The sequence below is a fragment of the Ranitomeya variabilis genome, chromosome 5 (genome assembly GCF_051348905.1).
Source record: "Ranitomeya variabilis isolate aRanVar5 chromosome 5, aRanVar5.hap1, whole genome shotgun sequence".
In the NCBI taxonomy this organism is placed as follows: domain Eukaryota; kingdom Metazoa; phylum Chordata; class Amphibia; order Anura; family Dendrobatidae; genus Ranitomeya; species Ranitomeya variabilis.
In genome coordinates this window covers 57,993,102-58,017,306 of record NC_135236.1, presented here as the reverse complement: position 1 = coordinate 58,017,306, position 24,205 = coordinate 57,993,102, and the positions used below count along the sequence as shown (strand labels likewise).

The 24,205-nt window shown below is 42.2% G+C and overlaps 1 protein-coding gene across 2 annotated transcripts in view; it reads left to right on the top strand.

Moving 5' to 3' along the window:
- COL5A3 (collagen type V alpha 3 chain) overlaps positions 1-24,205 on the top strand; it is a 269,595-nt gene that overhangs the window by 141,535 nt on the left and 103,855 nt on the right. The window contains exons 5-11 of one of the 2 annotated variants that reach the window (XM_077262068.1): positions 1,002-1,133; positions 12,603-12,788; positions 16,115-16,255; positions 16,525-16,668; positions 16,825-16,875; positions 16,964-17,005; positions 17,094-17,156. In XM_077262068.1, the coding sequence (XP_077118183.1) occupies positions 1,002-1,133; positions 12,603-12,788; positions 16,115-16,255; positions 16,525-16,668; positions 16,825-16,875; positions 16,964-17,005; positions 17,094-17,156 (759 nt within the window). The remainder of the gene's footprint in view (positions 1-1,001; positions 1,134-12,602; positions 12,789-16,114; positions 16,256-16,524; positions 16,669-16,824; positions 16,876-16,963; positions 17,006-17,093; positions 17,157-24,205) is intronic. The other variant, XM_077262069.1, reaches the window with a different exon arrangement.

Genomic DNA, 24,205 nt, shown 5'->3' with positions numbered 1-24,205 from the left:
TTAAATGTCGACTAAACATACTTGACATATGGTATAATACCAGGATAACTGCCACCATAAGGTATAGGTTAGGAAGCTTATGTACGATGGTTCTGGCACCATTATATTGCTATGTAGATATAGGGCTGTAAGAACTAGTTTAATTTAGACCAATGATGAGATTCACTAATATTTCATGTCCTCTAATATTACATCTTATCTGCTATTTCATGTTCCCTAATATTCCATTTTCTTTAATATCCTATGTTCTCTAATATATATATAATGTTGTCTAATACCCATTGTCCTCTAATATCCCATATTCTCTGATATTTCATGTTCTCTAATATAACATTTTTTGGAATATTTAATGTTCTCGATTATCCCATGTTGTTTAATATCCTATGTCCTCTAATATTCCATGTCCTCTAATATCGCATGTTCTCTAATATCCCCATGTTCTCTATTATCCCATGTTCTCTAATATTATATGTCCTCTAATATCCCATGTTCTCTATTATCCCATGTTCTCTAATATTATATGTCCTCTAATATCCCATGTTTTCTAATAACCCATGTTATGTAATATTCCATGTCCTCTAATATCCCATGTTCTCTAATATCCCATGTTCTCTAATATCCCATGTTCTCTATTATCCCATGTTATCTAATACTCCATGCCCTCTAATATCCTATGTTCTCTAATATCACATGTTCTCTAATATCTGTAATATTCCATATTCTGTGATATTCCCTGTTGTCTAATATTTCCTCCTCACATATGGAAATGATACATAGACGATATGACTAATTGTACTAACTGAACATGTGGAGAACGGCTTATTGGGTTATCACATTGAGTAATAATAAATGACATCTACAGTTCTGCTACATCTGTACATAATTGGGTAAGATCAGCATGAAGCCAAGTAGTTTTAACCATCAATTGTCCTTAATTTTAAGGTAAGCTTTCCTCTGTCTGGCAGAATTGGTTCTCATATCATGTGCATTTGTCGTTTCAGGGTGACATCCAACAGCTGCTGATAGTGGACGACCCCAGAGCCGCCTATGACTATTGCAACACCTACATGCGGAACTGTGATGGTGCTCTCGTCTATGCTGTACAAGCCCAGGACCCAGAGTTCCCCGACCAGGTAAGGAGACCAACATGGTGTGCAATTATGTAACACTGCATAAGGATGGATAGATAGATAGATAGATAGATAGATAGATAGATAGATAGATAGATAGATAATAGATAGATGATAGATAGATAGATAGATAGATAGATAGATAGATAGATAGATAGATAGATAGATGATAGATAATAGATAGATGATAGATAGATAGATAGATAGATAGATAGATAGATAGATAGATAGATAGATAGATAGATAGATGATAGATAATAGATAGATGATAGATAGATAATAGGTATATAATAGATGATAGATAGATATTAGATGATAGATAGATAGATAATAGATAGATAGATAGATAAATAAATAATAGATACATAGATAATAGATAGATAATAAATAGAAGATAGATAGATAGATAGATAGATAGATAGAAGATAGATAGATAATAGATAGATGATAGATAATAGATAGATAGATAGATAGATAGATAGATAGATAGATAGATAATAGATAATAGATAGATAGATGTGATAGATTTGATTCTCATGACCCAAGTCCAGTCACATCAGTAGTCTGTGGCCACCGATCGGGAATCCTGTGAACTTCCACCTGCCTAGCGGCAACCTGAACGCCTTCTCTGATTTGTTGGTGCGGTGTGATGTCATCACTGTTGCAAGACAGACACATGATGTCACATCAGACCGGCTGATCAAAAGAGGAGCCAGAGATGCCGGCAGGTAGGACAAAGTTCACAGGGCTCCCATCCGGTGACCACGGACTGCTGACTTGGCTGCTGGACTACGGTCTTGCAAATTAATTAACTTATCTCTAGTAGATAATACATATTGTATAAGAGTATAAGACTTAGAAAACAAAATTATAGCAGCACTGGTGTTATAAAGATGTGGGCGCCATCTCCAGGACAGTTTCCCCAATGTCCAAAAACATAATTTCTGGAAATTAATGCGCACTCCAACCTCACTTTCAAGTGAAAGACTTGACTCTTTTTATTCACCCTGAATGTAAACACTGACACTAATGGACAAATAAGAGTAATTTTTTTTCTTGAATGTGTTAAAGTGCTCAATTTTTATTTTATTTTTTGCTTGATAGATTTTAAAAAGATCGATAGAAGGAAAACACTAAATAAATAGATAGATGATATATAGATAATAGATAGATAGATAATAGATAGGAGATAGTTATATAGATAGATAATAGATAGATAGGTAGATAATAGATAGATGACATAGATAAATAGATAGATAATAGATAGATGATAGATACAGTTAGGTCCATATATATTTGGACAGAGACAACATTTTTCTCATTTTGATTATAGACATTACCACAATGAATTTTAAACAAAACAATTCAGATGCAGTTGAAGTTCAGACTTTCAGCTTTCGTTTGAGGGTATCCACATTAAAATTGGATGAAGGGTTTAGGAGTTTCAGCTCCTTAACATGTGCCACCCTGTTTTTAAAGGGACCAAAAGTAATTGGACAGATTCAATAATTTTAAATAAAATGTTCATTTTTAATACTTGGCTGAAAACACTTCATTGGGAATGACTGCCTGAAGTCTTGAACTCATGGACATCACCAGACACTGTGTTTCCTCCTTTTTTGATGCTCTGCCAGGCCTTCACTGCGGTGGTTTTCAGTTGCTGTTTGTTTGTGGGCCTTTCTGTCTGAAGTTTAGTCTTAACAAGTGAAATGCTGCTCAATTGGGTTGAGATCAGGTGACTGACTTGGCCATTCAAGAATATTCCACTTCTTTGCTTTAATAGACTCCTGGGTTGCTTTGGCTTCATGTTTTGGGTCATTGTCTATCTGTAGTATGAAACGACGACCAATCAGTTTGGCTGCATTTGGCTGGATCTGAGCACACAGTATGGCTCTGAATACCTCAGAATTCATTTGGCTGCTTCTGTCCTGTGTCACATCATCCATAACCACTAGTGACCCAGTGCCACTGGCAGCCATGCATGCACAAGCCATCACACTGCCTCCGCCGTGTTTTACAGATGAGGTGGTATGCTTTGGATCATGAGCTGTACCACGCCTTCACCATACTTTTCTCTTGCCATCATTCTGGTAGAGGTTGATCTTTGTTTCATCTGTCCAAAGAATGTTCTTCCAGAACTGTGCTGGCTTTTTTAGATGTTTTTTAGCAGAGTCCAGTCTAGCCTTTTTCTTCTTGATGCTTATGAGTGGCTGCACCGTGCAGTGAACCCTCTGTAGTTACTTTCATGCAGTCTTCTCTTTATGGTAGGTTTGGATATTGATGCGCCGACCTCCTGGAGAGTGTTGGTCACTTGGTTGGCTGTTGTGAAGGGATTTCTCTTCACCATGGAGATTATTCTGCGATCATCCACCACTGTTGTCTTCCGTGGGCGCCCAGGTCTTTTTGCATTGATGAGTTCACCAGTGCTTTCTTTCTTTCTCAGGATGCACCAAACTGTAGATTTTGCCACTCCTAATATTGGAGCAATTTCTCGGATTGTTTTTTTCTGTTTTCACAGCTTAAGGATGGCTTGTTTCACCTGCATGTAGAGCTCCTTTTACCACATGTTTACTTCACAGCAAAACCTTCCAAATGCAAGCACCACACCTCAAATCAACTCCAGGCCCTTTATCTGCTTAATTGAGAATGACATAACGAAGGGACTGCCCACACCTGTCCATGAGATAGCCTTGAAGTCAATTGTCCAATTACTTTTGGTCCCTTTAAAAACAGGGTGGCACATGTTAAGGAGCTGAAACTCCTAAACCCTTCATCCAATTTTAATGTGGATACCCTCAAATGAAAGCTGAAAGTCTGAACTTCAACTGCATCTGAATTGTTTTGTTTAAAATTCATTGTGGTAATGTCTATAACCAAAATGAGAAAAATGTTGTCTCTGTCCAAATATATATGGACCTAACTGTAGATAGATGATAACCAGATAGATAATAGATAGATAGTAGATGATAGATAGATAGATAGATAGATAGATAATAGATAGATGATAGATAGATAATAGATAGATAGATAATAGATAGATAGACAATAGATAGATGATAGATAGATAGATAGATAGATAGATAGATAGATAGATAGATAGATGATAATAGATAGATAATAGATAGATGATAGATAGATAGATAGATAGATGATAAATAGATAGATGATAGATGATTGATAGATAATAGAAGATAGATAGATAGATAGATAATAGATAGATTGTAGATAGATGATAGATAGATAGATAGATAGATAGATAGATAGATAGATAGATAGATAGATAGTTAATAGATAGATAATAGATTGATAATAGATGATAAATAGATAGATGATAGATAGATAGATAATAGATAGATGATAATAGATAGATAATAGAAGATAGATAGATAGACAGATAGATAGATAGATAGATAGATAGATAATAGATAGATGATAATAGATAGACAATAGACAATAGATAGATAATAGATAGATAATAGATAGATAATAGAAGATAGATAGATGATAAATAGATAGATGATAGATAGATAATAGATAGATAGATAGATAGATAGATGATAGATAGATGATAAATAATAGATAGATAATAAATAGATAGATAGATAATAGATAGATGATAGATAATAGATGATAGATAGATAGATAGATAGATAGATAGATAGATAATAGATAATAGATAGATAGATAGATAATAGATAATAGATAGGGCTTATAGATAGATGGATGGAAAGAAAGAAAGAGAGAAAGAAAGAAAGAAAGAAAGAAAGAAAGAAAGAGAAAGAAAGAAAGAAAAAGAAATGATAGATAGATCTACATGGTAAAGGTGTCTATCGATGTAACAAATGTGCTGTATTCGGAGGGCTGAGCGGCTGTCCCTGGGTTCCTTGCAGTTTTCCCACCACCCGCCTGCCTTGGACCCTGTATAACACTGGTGTCTTCTTGTTGTGTGAGGGTCTCTGGTCTGCTCAGACACCAGGGCCCGGGGGTCACGTTTTTTCCTGCCCCCCGGTATCGCCATGCCCCTGCAGATAGGTGAGGTCCATGGTGCCACCATGTGGTCAGGACAGGACTCTTGGACCATAGCTACCTGCACACATGACCGACTGCTGCATTCTGGGTGGTTTGCTTGTAAAATACTATTTTTTATTTATTTGCCTTGTAAATAAACAGCAGAACTTGGAAACCACCTCAGGACATCGTATTCTTTGAGATTTGATTATGTTTGGCCTAACAAAAAATTGATCCTCAGGTCAGCGGCTTACACACGACTGGTTGAAACTGTGAGCAGACCCTTTGGTTCCCACCAGTTAAGGCAGCATGAAATGGAAAAGATTTTGGCAGGGGCAGCCCCAGAGAAGCCAGGGGTTTTCATTCAGCAGATGGGATGTCCGGGCCGCCCCAGCTGGAATGGTAACAGCTGGTTCGCAGGGCTGGGTCTCATTCACAGGAGCGTGAGTCACGGCACTGGCATGTGCAACTGGGAGGCAGCAAGGAAAACCAGGCCTGGGAGATGTGTCATCAAGACCCCTGGGAACAGACCCCTCAGTTCACAGCTCAGTAGTAATGGAGCGATGTCAGAGCCCCGCAGATGTAGTGTGTAAATAATGGAATATGGGCCTTAAATATCACCAGAGCGGGATGATAGGCTTTATAAAGGGTCATAGAATGGAATAAATCTTGCAGCATTTACGCAGTGATCGTGAGAGTTAATGCAGATGGAAAAATCAGGTATTAAAGGGTCTCTGCAGTTTAGGAAACCTATTGTGAAATATCATAGTAGGGAAATTTAGTTAAAGGGTTTCTCCATGCTCAACCTATAATTCTGCATTGCCTCCATCAGACTATGCATTGCTCCATCCTGATAATGCGCATTGTGCTCACTGTCAGGATGCCGCTCTGATAACTGCTCACATGTAATTTCCATCGTTGCGGTCACGTGCCGACTATCTTCTCTTAATAGAACACAGAGAAGCAGGAAACGTTTCTAGTTGGCCCAAGACCACCAGTATGCCAATGACATAATCACATAGCGGCCGTCACGTCACAACAGCTCGAGCGGAATCTTAATAATGTGAACATTCCACACTGTCAGGATTTGGTAACCTGCAGTGTGGAACTTTACTTTGAACCCAGAGAACCAATTTGAAGCAGGGCACCTTCATTTAGTCTTTGCATCTCTAGCGCTTCATTCAGGATGTCACGGCAGAAGAATGATTCCCAGAAGCACTGTGTGATGCTCTACTTAATCTGTGTTGTCAATTCAGGACAATTGATTGGAAAATTCCACTACAAAGTGCAGCTTATCGTTGGGAGCACCCACTCTGGTGGGCCGGCTATATGTGTGCATTATTTGGAAAGTGCTTTGATAAGAAAGATGTAATACTTCATCTTTCCTGTGGAGGCACTGTAGGAATATTGAACAGCTCTTGCCAGATTCCAAGTTGAACATTGGGGGTTTCACCTGTCCTGGGGCTTTTTTTTTAATCAAAAAGGGACTGTCTATAGCAGTGAGACCCAACCACTCCATAACCATTGTCTACAGAAAAGTAGTCTCGAAAGCTTGCAGTTTGTTACCATCTTCTCAATTAGGTACCAACCACTGAGGACTCTCAATTTTAAATATTTTTCTAACCATTGTCTAAATATTCAGGTGATTGCTTGTCAACAAGTGATGCCATCGAGTCTCCAGTGACACCATCAGACCACCACTTCCCTGGCTATGACTGGCAGACCCCACATTTGGCTAGTGAAGGAACCAGGTGATCAATCCTCCTGTGAGAACGACTGAAGGAGCAGACTTCTTTAGCAGCTCTCCATCCTTCCTAATACAAGAGGGTCCCAGGTGGAAAACTCCCATTTATTACCTCTAACTTTCCAAACAGGCCTCTTCTCAGGGATTATTTTAACCTGACTTTCACTTTATTAAAATACTCCTATTCCAAAACAGTTGGCTGTGTAAAATGCAAAGAAAACGAGAATGATTTGGAAATCCCTTATCGCCATATTTTATTTACACAGAACACAGGAGGTAGATCAGAAGGTGGACGTGAGATATTTTTCCATTTTATTTGAAAAAAATTAGCTCTACTTAGAAATTATTGGCAGGAAAACATCTCAAAAACGTTGTGCTTGGGCCGTGTCCACCATTGTGTAGCATCTCCTCTTCTTATTGCAAACGTCTGGGAAGGGAGGAGACAATTGTTGGAGTTTTGGGAGAGGAATGTTGTTCCCTTCTTGTCTGGTGTCAGACGCCCGCTGCTTCACAGTTGAGGATCTTTGCTCTCTGCCTTGAGACGTCACAGAGTCAGAAGATGGTGACGCTGAAGACTCTGGAGCTTCAGGGAATGATGAGAGGTGAGTATTTGAAGAGGGCTCGCTGCCAGTGCTAGGATTGGACTTCTCTGAATCACGGGACCTATAGCGTGCCAGTGTCCCCGATGCTGAGAGGGCCCCCCATTTGTCCACAGAGTGGTCACAGACACACACACTTCCTCTGATGTCACGTTGATAGAGCAGCGGCTTCTTTTCTGCTCTCCTAGGGTATGACTGCCAACTGGTGATGAGCGAACATGCTCAGATAAGGTGTTATCCGAGCATGCGCGTGTACCAACCGAGTGTCTGCCCAAATAATATGTTCCTGTGGCTGCATGTCTTGCACTGTTTGACAGCCGCAACACATGTATGAATTACCTGTTTGTTATGTAATCCCTGCATGTGTTGCGGCTGTCAAACAGCTGCGGGGACTCGAACATATTTTTCGAGCAGGCCAAAGACACTCTATTAGCACACGAGCACCTTATTCAATTACGTTCGCTCATCACTACTGCCAACGTTATTCTAACTAACAATCAGCTCCCCACTGCCTAACTGCGGGGAGCCAGCTGTCAATCAGCATGACATCAGCAGTGATGCCCTGTCAAAAGGGCAAAGTGGAAGAGAAAGAGCTGCTTTGTTGATGTGGAGCAGACAAATCGCCAGTGGGAGCGGTCAATAACCGCTCCGTGCCGGCGCCGGGTAGAACAGGCTGGTAGACTCTTAGTTTTTAAACCCATAGTGCCAAAAACAATGGTCATGGATAAGCCTTTTAAGAAGGGCAAGAAATATCCGGTGAAGACAGTATGACATCTGGCTGGAGACTTGTGATAATAAAAATACAGAAGCTTCCACTTTTTCATAGTTACGCTGTAAAATATTTACCCAAGTGGTCAAACTTTTGGCCAAAATTTTACGTTTATACGAACATGGTGCCGTGGGAATATAAAACATGAGGTGTCGAGGTAGAGAGAAAACAAAAATGTCTGGCGATGTAAGAAATGTACAGAACAGGGGTCAGCTCAGGGTTGTACTATGGTGGGGCACTGATAGATGTTCCTGGGTAGATTGGGGTCTTATTATGACAAATGATTCAGGCTCCAACAGAAAACTGGAGCTATCATCAGTGACTACAGCTCAGCTACATAGTCTGTTGGAATCTATGGGAGACCTAAATCCTCTTGAGTAATAGGAGTTGCTCTCTGCTTGACTCTGACTCTTTTTTTGCGCCGGCGCACTACTTGTTTTGTATTAGCTGCCGAGTATAATCATAAGTCCACCCAAATCAATCAAACATATAAAAGCATGGAGAACTGGCCTCTATTGCAATAAGGACAAATCATTATAAACGTTTCGGTCACCCTCTATTGTAATTGTGGCATAGGGTTCACTAATATATAAGTCATGGCCAAAAGTGTTGGCACCCTTGAGGTTGTTCCAGAAAAAGAAACATTTCTCCCCCCAAATTATTGCAATTATACATTGTATAGCAGCGGTATCCTCGCTGTGCAGTGATGAGGCAGTGACCCAGCAAAAGTTCCAAATATAGTCTCTTTTATTAATGTACAGCGTACTCACAAACAGAAAGTAAATCAGATCCTCTGGATTGCAGCTGGGAAAACAAAGACAGTCCATGACCGGTTGATGTGGGCTACGGCACCGCCGTGTACACTGAGGTTGCCAGGCCTTTTGGCTCCGCTTGGCCCTGTGTTTCCTCAAACAGGTAGTGCTGTGCAGAGCCGTCTGCTCTGCCTGCTTGCAAAAACAAAACTGACACACCTAACCCTCTGCTGCAGGTTTTTTTTTACAAAAGAACCTGTGGCCGTCGGCCACATGGAAAACCCGGGGCCGGGGAGGAAAACAGATTTTCTTATGTCTGCCCTTGACACATAGCATGCCCAAGACCAATACTCACTTTTATTTTGCATTGCAATCACAGCTATGCCTGTGACTGCAATGCACTCCCATGGCCTCCATATGCTTATTTGCACATCCTGGGGGACACATAGCGACCCTCGCATTTAACACTGGTCACTGCCTCACAACATGCTTAGTTATACACGTTTATTTCCTTTGTGTGCATTGGAACAACACAAAAAAAAACAGAGAAAAAAGGCAAATTGGACAGAATTTCATACAAAACCTCAAAAATGGTCCGGAAACACCTATGGAATAAATAACTGCAATCAATCAGTTCGTATAACCATCAACAAGCTTCTTCCACCTCTCAATTGGAATTCTTGACCACTCTTCTTTTGCAAACTGCTACAGGTCTCTCATAATTGAGAGGCGCCATCTCCCAACAGCAATTTTAAGACGTTTCCACAGAAGTTCAATGGGGAACATCCGGACGCATAACTGGCCACATCAAAACTCTCTAGAACTTTGTTTCATCCTTTTTTGGGTGCTTATTGAAGGAAGTTTGGGGTCATAGTCCTTCAGGGCTTGGACGCAAACTCAGCTTTCTGACACTGGGCACTACATTGTGACCCAAAATCCTTTGGTAATCTTCAGATTTCATGATGTCTTGCTGCCTGAGGCAGCAAAACAACCCCAAAACATCTTTGAACCTCCACCATATTTAACTGTAGGTACTGTGTTTCTTTATAGGCCTCATTCTGTTTTCAGTAAGCAGTAGAATTATGTGCTTTATCAAAATGCTCTATCTTGGTCTCATCTGTCCACAAGAGGCTTTCCAAAACTGATTTTGGATTACCTGCGTACATTTTGGCAAACTGTAGCCTAGCTTTTTTATGTCTATGTGCCAAAACTGGGCTCCTCCTGTGTCTCCTGCCATAGTATTTCATTTCATTCAAATGTCAACGCTGACACTGATGCACCCTGAGCCTGTAGGACAGCTTGAGCTTCTTTGTAATGTTATTGAGGCAGCTTATCCACCATCCGGACTATCCTGTGTTGCACCTCCGGACTTTTTCTCTGCGTCCACTTCCAGGGAGATTAGTGATACTGCCATGGGTTGTAAACTTCTTTTGCACTATGGACAAAGGAACATAAAGATCTCTGCAGATGGACTTATAACCTTGAGATTGTTAATATTTTTCAACAGTTTTGGTTCTCAAGTCCTCAGACAGTTCTATTCTCTTTCTGTTGTCCATGCTTAGTGTGGCACACACAAACACACAATGCAAAGATTGATTCAACTTCTCCCCTTTTTATCTGGTTTCAGGTGTGATTTTCAGATTGCCCGCACCTGTTGCTTGCCACAGGTGAGTTTGAGCAAGCATCACATGCTTGAAACAAAGTTGTTTACCCACAATTTTGGAAAGGAACCAACAATTTTGACTGGACAATTTTTCTGGTTTTGTGTGAAATTATGCCCAATTTACCTTTTTTCATTTTTTTGTGTTGTTCCAATAAACACAAAAGAATTAAACATGTGTATAACAAAACATATATTATTGCAATAATTTTCTGGAAGAAAAACGTCATTTTCTGGAAAAACTTCGAGGGTTCCAACACTTTCGGCCATGACTATATGGTTTAAAGAATATTTACAAGTTATCACGCATGGCAAGCATATGGAGAGAAGCCAAGTCCTTCAGAGTTGTCTTGTATCTCTTTGTGCACCTGCTCGGCATCACTCCCAAAGAGCTCTCTGATTTTCTCATTCTCAGCTTAACACATTATTAAACATCCACTTGGGAATATTCAGTGCCAAGCAAAGCCATTCCTGGATTACAGATGCCGCAGCAGCCATGCGTTTCACCAAGCCGCTCTTTCTCTTGCTCCATATAATAAGGGCAGACTGAAAGATATCTGTGACCCTTAACACCCAGTTAACCTGTAATAAACTTAGTAGCCCAAGAGAGGAGGAGGTAAATAGGTTGGCTCATGTCCAGTTGCCAAAGAGTAGATTGTGTAACAGATGTATATCTGTGAATGATGACACCAGAGATGATGACACCAGAGAGATCACGCAGAATCCGTCCGCTGCCACATGTGATGAACCCGCACCTCGCCACCCCACCTGACGTCACCATTACATCAGCGAGATCATGTGGTATCGTCTCCTCACTTGCACCAATATGACGTTCCACACACCCTGAGGACACATAAGGTCAGCTTGGTGCAATTTTACACACAACCTATGTCCACATGGGTCCAGGGATGCATTGGGAGTGAGAGGTTGTGGCCTACGCAGTCACTGACTTGGCGCAACACTCACAACCCTAACAGGCTGAGAGGCCCCTTTCACTAGCACCAGTGAAACAGAGCGCTGCCAGCCCGGTAGGAGTTCCACCAGTTCCTCGTTAGATATAAGCTCGATCCATTAACGGGATTAAATGGGACTAGGAACCAGCCCAGATAGCATGTAAAGTTAAACCAACAAAATATTCGTGTGGATTCATGGATTGAGATAAAACAGCAGCCATCGGATCCAGTCATGCTGCTGGAACGAATAGGGACCAAACAAGTCTTTGCTACCTGGCTTCAACTAGATGTTCTTTTACTCCATAACCCTGGGTGCTAGAATGGGTCGAGACTCAGGCGGGTGTTCACCATGTTTTGGGGATCTCAGAAATGTACACAATGTATGGCTAGATTGTATAGTATCTCCATAACTCATTTTATTATTTTTTATTTTTTTTATTTTTTTATTATTATTATTTTATAATTTTATTGATTAGCTTTTGGTGCTAATCGAAAGGACATTGTAGTAATCCTTGCCTGGGACCATCTTGACCATCCTTAAGCTTCACTGGAGGTACTCATCAGTGCGTAAAATCCCTACTGTTCCTTCCACTACCTTTATTTATTCTCTTTGTGCATTCATGTAAGCCTATGTATTTATCTTGGTTGATGAGGTGAGGACCCACTGCCTATTGAACATTGTGAAAGACTTGGTAGTAGCCATTGCTTAGGACCGTCCTGACCATCCTTAGGCTTCCTTGGTGCTATGGTTGCTCGACGGTGCTTCAGAGCCCCTGTGTTCCTACCACTACTTTTATTTATCCTCTGTGTATTCACATAAGCCTTCATAATTATCTTGGTTGATGAGGTGAGGACACATCACCTATACTCTAAATCTCATATAGCAATACATTTTATGAGTATCCAGGACCTATAGCATAATCTTCTCAATTACCCAAATTACCCCCAACACACATTTTTTTTCTGATGCCTGTCTTGGCTCCACAGAATGCTACGGAATCTGCCCCTCGAAAGAAAAAGGGCGGAAAAGGTAGAAAGAAGGATAGAAAGGGCAAAAAGAAGAAGAGAAAGTCTGTAGCAGAGCACACAACACAGTTGCTCAGCACTGTCATAAGTCCGACAGAAGAGATCACTACTACCTCAGCTGCTACTCAGGCGGTCACTCTTCTTATGGTAACCACCCTGCCCAAAGTGCAATTCTAGTGCCAACCTGCTTTGTCATTGTCTAAGGTCAGCACGATATATGACCTAGCACCACGATCATGGCTTATTTTAATCATTAACATCATAATGCTGCTGAAATATTGTCCAACTGTCATCTCATCTAGATATTCAACACTAACATCATCATCATCATCTGCTCTAAATGTTTAGAGTGTTTTGAATAATACAGAAGGTGTTCTGCTGTACTGCCTGGTTCTTGGCAGCTGTGATATATAAAAAATATTGGGGCAAATTGGATTTGCCGCTTATTGAGAAATTCCTATTCCAATAGTCATGTGGTGTTGTTTCTTCCAGGTTCAACTTTTTGATCTGTACCAAACCCAATCTTATGGGTAGAAACTACAACGTTCTACAGATGTGCTTTATTTTAGCAAAATGCAGTTCTAAATATTAATTCAAGAAGATGTGCCCCCCATTATCTATAAGTCCTCATCAAAAGCAAGTCTACACAAATATGAAACAGTGCTTTCCTAAGCCCCCCATACATGCTAGATCACCTTTGACCGATGGATTGTTTGGTCAATCGTATCCAACAGCTATCTATCCTGAGTCCAGTTGGGGCACTCCTATGTTTTTTTATGAAAAAGCTGTTGCCAGTGTCATCTGACAAAGGCTTATCTTCAGTAGAACAAAAGGAATGGCCATTGAAAAGCATACTTGCCAAATTCTTCTCTTCCCCAACGTCATCTGTTAGGGAAGAGTTGGGAGGCCCCAATATACATTAGCCAAGCTTGCCAATATTGGTGGGTTCGATCTTTAAAGAGGAACCTAAATCCCTTATAACATGGCCAAATGGCATAGTAGAGATGTGCCAGAAAAGGTTCCCATATGTGCCATTGAGTATAATTAGCAGTTCCTTGCCTCAGAACTGGTGAATAAGGAATTGTGAGTTAATCAGAGACTGAAAGAGTCACTTAGGGGTTGGGAACTGCAGTTTTCCATCCCTATGATCAACCCCGCAATGTTTTAGGGGTTTTTTTTTTACCACCAATCCCACTGGGATCATATTGACAGTGTGGGCTTTTGTTTTGTATCCTAGTTTATTTCGGTTGTCCATATTTAGAAGTTCTGTTATTCATAAGCAGCTCCACCCTTGGTCATAGGTTGGGTTTTGTATTGCAGCTTAGTCCTGTGATCGTTAAAAAAGTGGAGAATCTTGGTAAAGTCACTTGAAATATGTCAATTTGGAAGGGTTATTCTTATGAAGCCAAATAGCCCCAGAATCAATGCTACCTTAGACCCTTTGGAGGTACAACTGAGCTATCTAAAGCAGTACCGAAAAGACTTAAAATGGAAATATAAAATGGTCTAATTAATAGGGTTATACACTGTTGTCCACAAGCAGTTTGGTACTTCAGATCTGGAATAGGAATGAAAATTAGAGAATGTTCATAATGTCACTAAAAGTAGGTCACTTTTGAAGGGTGATCCAACCAAAAGGAACTGAAGAGTCATTTATTATTATGCCAAATTAGATTTATAATGTCGCTTTTTCACATCACTTAACATCTGTTTTCCACCCTCTCATCCTGGCATTAACTCTTCCTAAAGAAGCATGAGAATTCCCGTGTCATTCGCCAAAATCCATCTCATCTCATCCCATCAGTCATGACATCCATTGACGTGTCTGTGCCTCGTTTAAAAGGCTGGGTCATTTCAGCAAAGGAAAGAACCATGGGCATCTCCATAAGGGATCTGTAGGCACCTTGGCAACAACCATCTGGTGCAAATTGTTCCACTGCTATAAAGTCTGTTGTAATTACAAATTAGGAATGCAATAATAAAAAGTAACCATAGTAAAAGTAAACAGAGAAACAAAGCGAGAAGAGGCTGATGGAAGAGAAGATAATGATCTCTCTCCTGTAGTCCACCAGTCATATGGATTAAAACCTTTCTTCTTGGCTTTGAATCTTGGGCAAGTACCGTAGTATTTCAGCAATTATGGAACATTATGTTCCACGTATTATTTTAGTTTTACACCAATTTCTAGCCCATGCAACAGTCCAGTTTGATGTCTCCAAGTGGTGAGATCTGACAACCGTGATGGATCTTTAGCAGGCTCTTATAATATGGCCTTTTGTATCCAAGGAACAGTTGGCTAGAGGAAAATAATACTGCAATAATGGTGGATAAAAGTAGAATAAGACCTCATACATAAGACCTTACTGATCTATATCATGGTGGCTTAAGCTTGTTGAAGGTCCATATGGTACCTCTGACTCTACCCAAGGATAACTGAGATTTTCTCAAATAAGTTTTTGTAACTTTCATGAGAAAAATTATCATGGCATGTCTCATTGTCTGCCATGTTACACAAGTGTCCATCCCTAGGACCATTAATGGAAAATGTAGTGTCCAAAAAGTAAAGTTTCTCTTTAACGATACCGCCAAATAAGACATATTGTCCTTCCTGCGAAATATAATATGCAAATAACCTCTTTGTACACATAGAGAAGAGGGTCTCTTGTGCCAACTATTGGAAGTAACAATCCTTTAAGTCAATATCGACCCTTTAATAAACCCTTAGGATATAAGGAATCTCCCTTTGCGTATAGCTGTTTTGTGGGTTCTTGATCCTCATCAGTGCAAAGTAGGAGACAGGTTCACTGGATGAGAATATAACTCAAGTAGGAAATAGTTTTGTGATAAGCAATTCCAAAAACTCTATAGACCACTAATCCACAAAGTTAAGCCTTTCCTTAACTATTTCATAGGTAAAATTGAGGAATTTGTACTCAACATTATCTGTGCCCATTGCGGACCAGACTGTGGAGTATGCACTTCGTCAATGAGGTTGAGTCACCTTTCCTGTACTCAACATTATCTGTGCCCATTGTTGACCAGACTGTGGAGTATGCACTTCATCAATGAGGTTGAGGGACCTTTCCTGTACTCAACATTATCTGTGCCCTTTGCGGACCAGACTGTGGAGTATGCACTTCATCAATGAGGTTGAGGGACCTTTCCTGTACTCAACATTATCTGTGCCCATTGCGGACCAGACTGTGGAGTATGCACTTCATCAATGAGGTTGAGGGACCTTTCCTGTAAGTTAATAAGATAGTAAAGTTGCATCCAAAAGTCTAAGACACGATACGGTTAGTGAATATTTACATTAACCTGCCAAGCTACATAGTGTCCAGATGTTGCTGTCCATGAGATATAGTTTATATAGGACATTGTTTGGAAACGCCCTCACAGATCCTTTCTGAAATTGCCCAGCTTTCACTACATACATTTAAGAAAACTAACTTATGTATATTAAATCACAAAAGACAGAGACAAGAAGGGTACGTCCAACAGAAGACCCCATTCTATCGGAGTACGAGTTCCCAGATTATTATTACACTGCTGCTCCTGAAGAAGACATCACAGTGTCCACAGTGACTGTGAGCATCAACGCTACTGACTATGAGGTAACTACCCTTCCATCATACCCGAGAATGTGCATACAATCTGTGGGTTGGTTGATTTAAGTTTTTGGATTTTTCGTCAATTTTCTAATATTTGCAAAGAATCTAAAGTTGTCCTTACCTACGACCATGTGTGGCCCTGTCTTTCCTATTCATCTATGTCCGCATCTTCTAAGACAGGGTACCATGTGCCAAGCCTCTTAGATATATCTCAAGACACAGCTAAAGCATGTATATATTGTAAGAGTTCTTCTGTGGTCACCCTTACTTAGGAATATGTTACTGGGGAAGAAGAAAGAAAAGAAGAAGATGACGACGACTATGAGATCAAACAGTATGAAGACGAGGACTATGACAATAGAGAGGAGAGATATGGACCAGTAGAGCGTGGACAGGTGGATACCCAAGAAGCTGAGGTACGACTCAATCTATTTTAATCTTCTAATTTACATGGTCGACATGACCCAGTCTGGTCATGAGCAAGGTTGTAGGAAGCCAAAAATTTTTTTAAAAAAACCCTGTATGCAACAGATTCAGTATTTCTATTTTAAATATTTTTTTTTGCATTCTAGGAAGAGCAGAGTCTGACAGGACAGAAGGGAGAACCAGCCATAATAGAACCGGTGAGTAGATGTATGAGACCCTATTATTGCTATGTTATATGGTATTATATAAGTATTTATGTCATATTACATTGGATGTCTGTTGCAGGGTACAGTGATCGAGGGTCCTATCGGATTTCCTGGACACTCGGTATGTACAACTAGAAGTTGGATCTGCAAAATTCAGTGTTACAGCCAGTTCCTCTAAGTGAACATGTATCTATTATGTTCATATCTAGGGAGAACCAGGGCCAGCTGGGCCATTAGGACCTCCAGGACCAATTGGAGATCCTGGTGAGAGGGTAAGTAATCAGTTTCATTTGCAATTAGTACAAGTGTATCAAGCTCTTCTAAAATGATGTTTGTCAAGTTTACATAGTTTTGGCCTATATATGGAGAGAATATTTATGGAGGCTTCCTCATTGTGAGTGCACTATAAGCAATGATTCATGGCAAAACCTTAGAATGGACGATCAATATAACTGGTAGGACCTCAATGCACGGAGTGGCTGCGGGTCTCCTGACCCGAGTGTGACAGCCTCATAGAAATACATGAAGCCATCACGCTCGGGTCGGGAGACTCATGGTCATTCTGTGCACTAGCGGTCTGTACTCCAGCAGATTTGCACTGACATCTACATGAGCCCTTAGGTTATTATTATTATTATTATTTATTGTTATAGCGCCATTTATTCCATGGCGCTTTACATGTGAGGAGGGGTATACATAATAAAAACAAGTACAATAATCTTAAACAATACAAGTCATAACTGGTACAGGAGGAGTGAGGACCCTGCCCGCGAAGGCTCACAATCTACAAGGGATGGGTGAGAATACAGTAGGTGAGGATAGAGCTGGTCATGCAGCGGTTTGGTTGATCGGTGGTTACTGCAGGTTGTAGGCTTGTCGGAAGAGGTGGGTCTTCAGGTTCTTTTTGAAGATTTCGATGGTAGGCGAGAGTCTGATGTGTTGTGGTAGAGGGTTCCAGAGTAGGGGTGATACGCGAGAGAAATCTTGTATGCGATTGTGGGAAGAGGAGATAAGAGGGGAGTAGAGAAGGAGATCTTGTGAGGATCGGAGGTTGCGTGTAGGTAAGTACCGGGAGACGAGGTCACAGATGTATGGAGGAGACAGGTTGTGGATGGCTTTGTATGTCATGGTTAGGGTTTTGTACTGGAGTCTCTGGGCAATGGGGAGCCAGTGAAGGGATTGACAGAGGGGAGAGGCAGGGGAATAGCGGGGGGACAGGTGGATTAGTTGGGCAGCAGAGTTTAGAATAGATTGGAGGGGTGCGAGAGTGTTCGAGGGGAGGCCACAGAGCAGGATGTTGCAGTAGTCAAGGCGAGAGATGATGAGGGCATGGACTAGGGTTTTTGCAGATTCTTGATTGAGGAATGAACGGATTCGTGAAATATTTTTGAGTTGAAGTCGGCAGGAAGTGGAAAGGGCTTGGATATGTGGTTTGAAGGAGAGATCAGCGTCAAGGATTACCCCGAGGCAGCGAGCTTGTGGGACTGGGGAGAGTGGGCAGCCATTTACTGTAATGGTTAGGTTCATTGGGGGGGTCGCGTTAGATGGGGGAAAGATGATGAATTCTGTTTTGTCCATGTTAAGTTTCAGAAATCTAGCGGAGAAGAAGGATGAAATAGTGGACAGACATTGAGGGATTCTGGTTAGTAGGGAGGTGATATCTGGTCCAGAGATGTAGATCTGTGTGTCATCAGCATAGAGGTGATACTGAAAGCCATGAGATTCTATGAGCTGTCCCAGGCCAAAGGTGTAAATGGAGAAGAGCAGGGGCCCAAGGACTGAACCTTGTGGGACTCCGACAGATAGGGGGCGAGGTGAGGAGGTGGTGTGTGAGTGGGAGACGCTGAATGTCCGGTCTGTTAGGTATGATGAGATCCAGGATAGGGCCAAGTCTGTGATGCCAAGGGATGAGAGGGTCTGTAATAATAGGGAATGGTCCACTGTGTCAAAGGCAGCCAACAGGTCGAGGAGGAGGAGAACAGAGTAGTGTCGCTTGCCCTTGGCGGTTAAGAGGTCGTTGGTGACCTTAGTTAGGGCAGTTTCAGTGGAATGGTGTGACCGGAAGCCAGATTGTAAGAGGTCAAAAAGGGAGCAAGAAGAGAGATGGGAGGACAGTTCAAGGTAGACGTGTTGTTCCAGTAGTTTGGAGGCATAAGGGAGAAGTGATATAGGGCGATAGCTAGATACAGAGGATGGGTCAAGAGAAGGCTTTTTGAGGATAGTGGTGATGGAGGCATGTTTAAAGCTTGAGGGGAAAACACCAGTTGTTAGTGATAGGTTGAAGAGATGGGTTAGTGTCATGATCTCTGCAGGCAGAGATCATAGCAAGCCTATAGAGGGACAAGCTCTCGGAAGATGGAACTATACTGACCATGAACTAAGCCTGCCGCGCAACTAGAAATAGCCAGGTAGCATTTCCTATTTATAGCTAGATGCCCAGCTCTGGCCTAAGACCTAAATAGCTAGCAGAGGGAAATATAAGACCTGGCTCACCTCTAGAGAAATATTCCAAAGAAGACAGTAGCCCCCCACATATAATGACGGTGAGTTCAGATGAAACAACAAACGCAGCAGGAAAATAGTCTTAGCAAATTTGAGGTCCGCTTACTAGATAGCAGAAGACAGATAGTATACTTTCATGGTCAGCAGAAAAACACTAACAAAACACCATCCAGAGATTACCTTAAACTCTGGCATTAACTCATAACGCCAGAGTAGCAATCCCTGATCAACGAGAGCTTTCCAGACACAGTAACAAAACTTCAGCTGTGAACTGGAACAAATAGGCAAAACAAAACATGGACAAAAGTCCAACTTATCTAGTAGTTGTCAGAAGCAGGAACAAGCACTGAGAGGCATCAGATAACATTGTTGACCGGCAAGAAACCACCAGAGAAATGAGCTTAAATAGCGACACCCACTACTGATGGAACCAGGTGAAAAAGGAAAGAGGATGACAAGTCCAATTCCACAAGCGGCCACCGGGGGAGCCCAGAATCCAAATTCACAACAGTACCCCCCCCTCAAGGAGGGGGCACCGAACCCTCACCAGATCCACCAGGGCGACCAGGATGAGCCCTATGGAAGGCACGAACAAGATCAGAAGCATGAACATCAGATGCATTGACCCAAGAATTATCCTCCTGGCCGTAACCCTTCCAGTTGACCAGATACTGGAGTCTCCGTCTGGAAACACGAGAGTCCAAAACCTTCTCCACAACGTACTCCAACTCACCCTCAACCAACACCGGAGCAGGAGGCTCAACTGAAGGTACAACAGGTACCTCATACCTGCGCAACAACGACCGATGAAAAACGTTATGAATGGAAAAGGACGCAGGGAGGTCCAAACGGAAAGAAACAGGATTAAGAATCTCCAATATTCTATAAGGGCCGATGAACCGAGGTTTAAACTTAGGAGAAGAGACCCTCATAGGGACAAAACGAGAAGACAACCACACCAAATCTCCAACACAAAGCCGAGAACCAACACGACGATGACGGTTGGCAAAACGCTGAGTCTTCTCCTGGGACAACTTCAAATTGTCCATAACCTGCCCCCAGATGTGATGCAATCTCTCCACCACCGCATCCACTCCAGGACAATCCGAGGATTCCACCTGACCGGAGGAAAATCGAGGGTGAAACCCCGAATTACAGAAAAACGGGGACACCAAGGTGGAAGAGCTGGCCCGATTATTGAGGGCGAACTCTGCCAATGGCAAAAAAGCAACCCAATCATCCTGGTCAGCAGAGACAAAACACCTCAGATATGTCTCCAGGGTCTGATTAGTCCGCTCGGTCTGGCCATTAGTCTGAGGGTGAAAAGCAGATGAAAAAGACAAATCTATGCCCATCCTAGCACAGAATGCCCGCCAAAATCTAGACACAAATTGGGTACCTCTGTCAGAAACAATATTCTCAGGAATACCGTGCAATCGGACAACATTCTGAAAAAACAGAGGAACCAACTCAGAAGAAGAAGGCAACTTGGGCAGAGGAACCAAATGGACCATTTTAGAGAAACGGTCACAGACCACCCAGATGACAGACATCTTCTGGGAAACAGGCAGATCTGAAATAAAATCCATCGAGATGTGTGTCCAAGGCCTCTTAGGAATAGGCAAGGGCAACAGCAGTCCGCTAGCCCGAGAACTACAAGACTTGGCCCGAGCACAAATGTCACATGACTGCACAAAGACTCGCACATCTCGTGACAGGGAAGGCCACCAGAAGGATCTTGCCACCAAATCCCTGGTACCAAAAATTCCGGGATGACCTGCCAATGCAGAAGAATGTACCTCAGAGATGACTCTACTGGTCCAATCATCCGGAACAAACAGTCTATCAGGCGGACAACGATCCGGTCTATCCGCCTGAAACTCTTGCAAGGACCACCGCAGATCAGGAGAAACGGCCGACAAAATTACTCCCTCCCTAAGGATACCTGTGGGTTCAGCATTACCAGGAGAGTCCGGGTCAAAACTCCTAGAAAGGGCATCTGCCTTAACATTCTTAGAACCCGGTAGGTATGACACCACAAAATTAAAGCGAGAAAAAAATAAAGACCAGCGCGCCTGTCTAGGATTCAGGCGCCTGGCAGTCTCAAGATAAATCAAATTTTTGTGGTCAGTCAATACCACCACCTGATGCTTAGCCCCCTCTAGCCAATGGCGCCACTCCTCAAACGCCCACTTCATGGCCAAAAGCTCCCTATTCCCAACATCATAATTCCGCTCTGCGGGCGAAAATTTGCGAGAAAAGAAGGCACAAGGCCTAATGACAGAGCAGTCGGAACCTTTCTGCGACAACACTGCCCCAGCTCCGATCTCCGAAGCGTCAACCTCAACCTGAAAAGGCAGATTCACATCAGGCTGACGTAACACAGGGGCAGAGGCAAAACGGTGCTTAAGCTCCTGAAAGGCCTCTACAGCATGAGGGGACCAATTAGCAACATCAGCGCCATGTCTGGTCAAATCAGTCAGTGGTTTAACGACATCCGAAAAACCAGCAATAAATCGGCGGTAAAAGTTGGCAAAGCCCAAAAATCTCTGAAGACCCTTAAGAGAGGAGGGCTGAGTCCAGTCACAAATAGCTTGCACCTTGACGGGATCCATCTCAATGGAAGAGGGAGAAAAAATATACCCCAAAAAGGAAATTTTCTGGACCCCAAAAACGCACTTAGACCCCTTCACACATAAAGAATTAGACCGCAGAACCTGAAAAACTCTCCTGACCTGCTGGACATGAGAGTCCCAGTCATCAGAAAAAATCAGAATATCATCCAGATATATTATCATAAATTTATCCAGAAAATCGCGGAAAATATCATGCATAAAAGACTGGAAAACTGAAGGGGCATTAGAAAGACCAAAAGGCATGACCAAATACTCAAAGTGGCCCTCGGGCGTATTAAATGCGGTCTTCCACTCATCCCCCTGCCTGATCCGCACCAAATTATACGCCCCACGAAGATCAATTTTAGAGAACCACTTAGCACCCTCTATACGAGCAAACAAATCAGTAAGCAATGGCAATGGGTATTGGTACTTAACAGTGATCTTATTCAGAAGCCGATAATCAATACATGGTCTCAAAGAGCCGTCCTTTTTTGAGACAAAGAAAAACCCAGCTCCCAAGGGAGAAGAAGATGGACGAATATGTCCCTTTTCCAAAGACTCCTTTATATATTCCCGCATAGCAGCATGTTCCGGCACAGACAGATTAAACAAACGACCCTTTGGATATTTGCAACCCGGTATCAAATCTATGGCACAATCGCACTCACGGTGCGGAGGTAACGACCCAAGCTTGGGTTCGTCAAAGACGTCTTGATAATCAGAGAGGAACTCAGGGACTTCAGAGGGAATGGACGACGAAATAGAAACCAAAGGTAAGTCCCCATGAATACCCTTACATCCCCAGCTCAACACAGACATTGCTCTCCAGTCCAAGACTGGATTGTGAGACTGCAACCATGGCAATCCCAGTACCAAATCGTCATGTAAATTATACAGCACCAGGAAACGAATAATCTCCTGGTGATCCGGATTGATACGCATGGTTACTTGTGTCCAGTATTGTGGTTTATTATTAGCCAATGGGGTGGAGTCAATCCCCTTCAGAGGAATAAGAGTCTCCAAAGGCTCTAAATCAAAACCACAACGATTGGCAAAGGACCAATCCATAAGACTCAGAGCGGCGCCAGAGTCAACATAGGCGTCCGTGGCAATGGATGACAAAGAGCAAATCAGGGTTACAGACAAAATAAACTTAGACTGAATGGTGCCAATGGAAACAGACTTATCAAGCTTCTTTGTACGCCTAGAGCATGCTGATATAACATGAGTAGAATCCCCACAATAGAAGCACAATCCATTCTTCCGTCTAAAATTCTGTCGCTCGCTCCTGGACAGAATTCTATCACACTGCATACTTTCTGGCGTCTTTTCCATAGACACCGCCAGATGGTGCACCGGTTTGCGCTCCCGCAGACGCCTATCAATCTGAATAGCCATTGTCATGGACTCATTCAGACCTGCAGGCACAGGGAACCCCACCATAACATCCTTAACGGCATCAGAGAGACCTTCTCTGAAAGTTGCCGCCAAGGCGCACTCATTCCACTGAGTAAGCACAGACCATTTACGGAATTTTTGGCAGTAAACCTCAGCTTCGTCTTGCCCCTGAGATAGTGCCATCAAAGTTTTTTCTGCCTGAAGTTCCAAATGAGGTTCCTCATAAAGCAAGCCCAAGGCCAGAAAAAACGCATCCACATCGCGCAACGCAGGATCCCCTGCTGGCAATGAGAAGGCCCAATCTTGAGGGTCACCCCTGAGCAAGGAAATCACAATCCTAACCTGCTGAGCAGGGTCTCCAGCTGAACGAGACTTCAGGGACAAATAAAGCTTACAATTATTTCGGAAATTCTGGAAGCTAGCTCTATTCCCTGTGAAGAACTCCGGCAAAGGAATTCTCGGCTCAGATACTGGAACATGTACCACAAAATCTTGTAAATTTTGTACTTTCGTGATGAGATTATTCAAACCCGCAGTTACACTCTGAAGATCCATTATTGTCAGGTGCACACAGAGCCATACAGAGATTAGGAGGAGAGAGAGAAAAGACTGCAGCAAGGCAAACTGGAGGGAAAAAAAAAAAAAAAAAAAATTCCAGCAGACTTCTTATAACTCTCCTTTCTCAACCTGGGTCTTTAACACTTTATTGGCCGGTCAAACTGTCATGATCTCTGCAGGCAGAGATCATAGCAAGCCTATAGAGGGACAAGCTCTCGGAAGATGGAACTATACTGACCATGAAC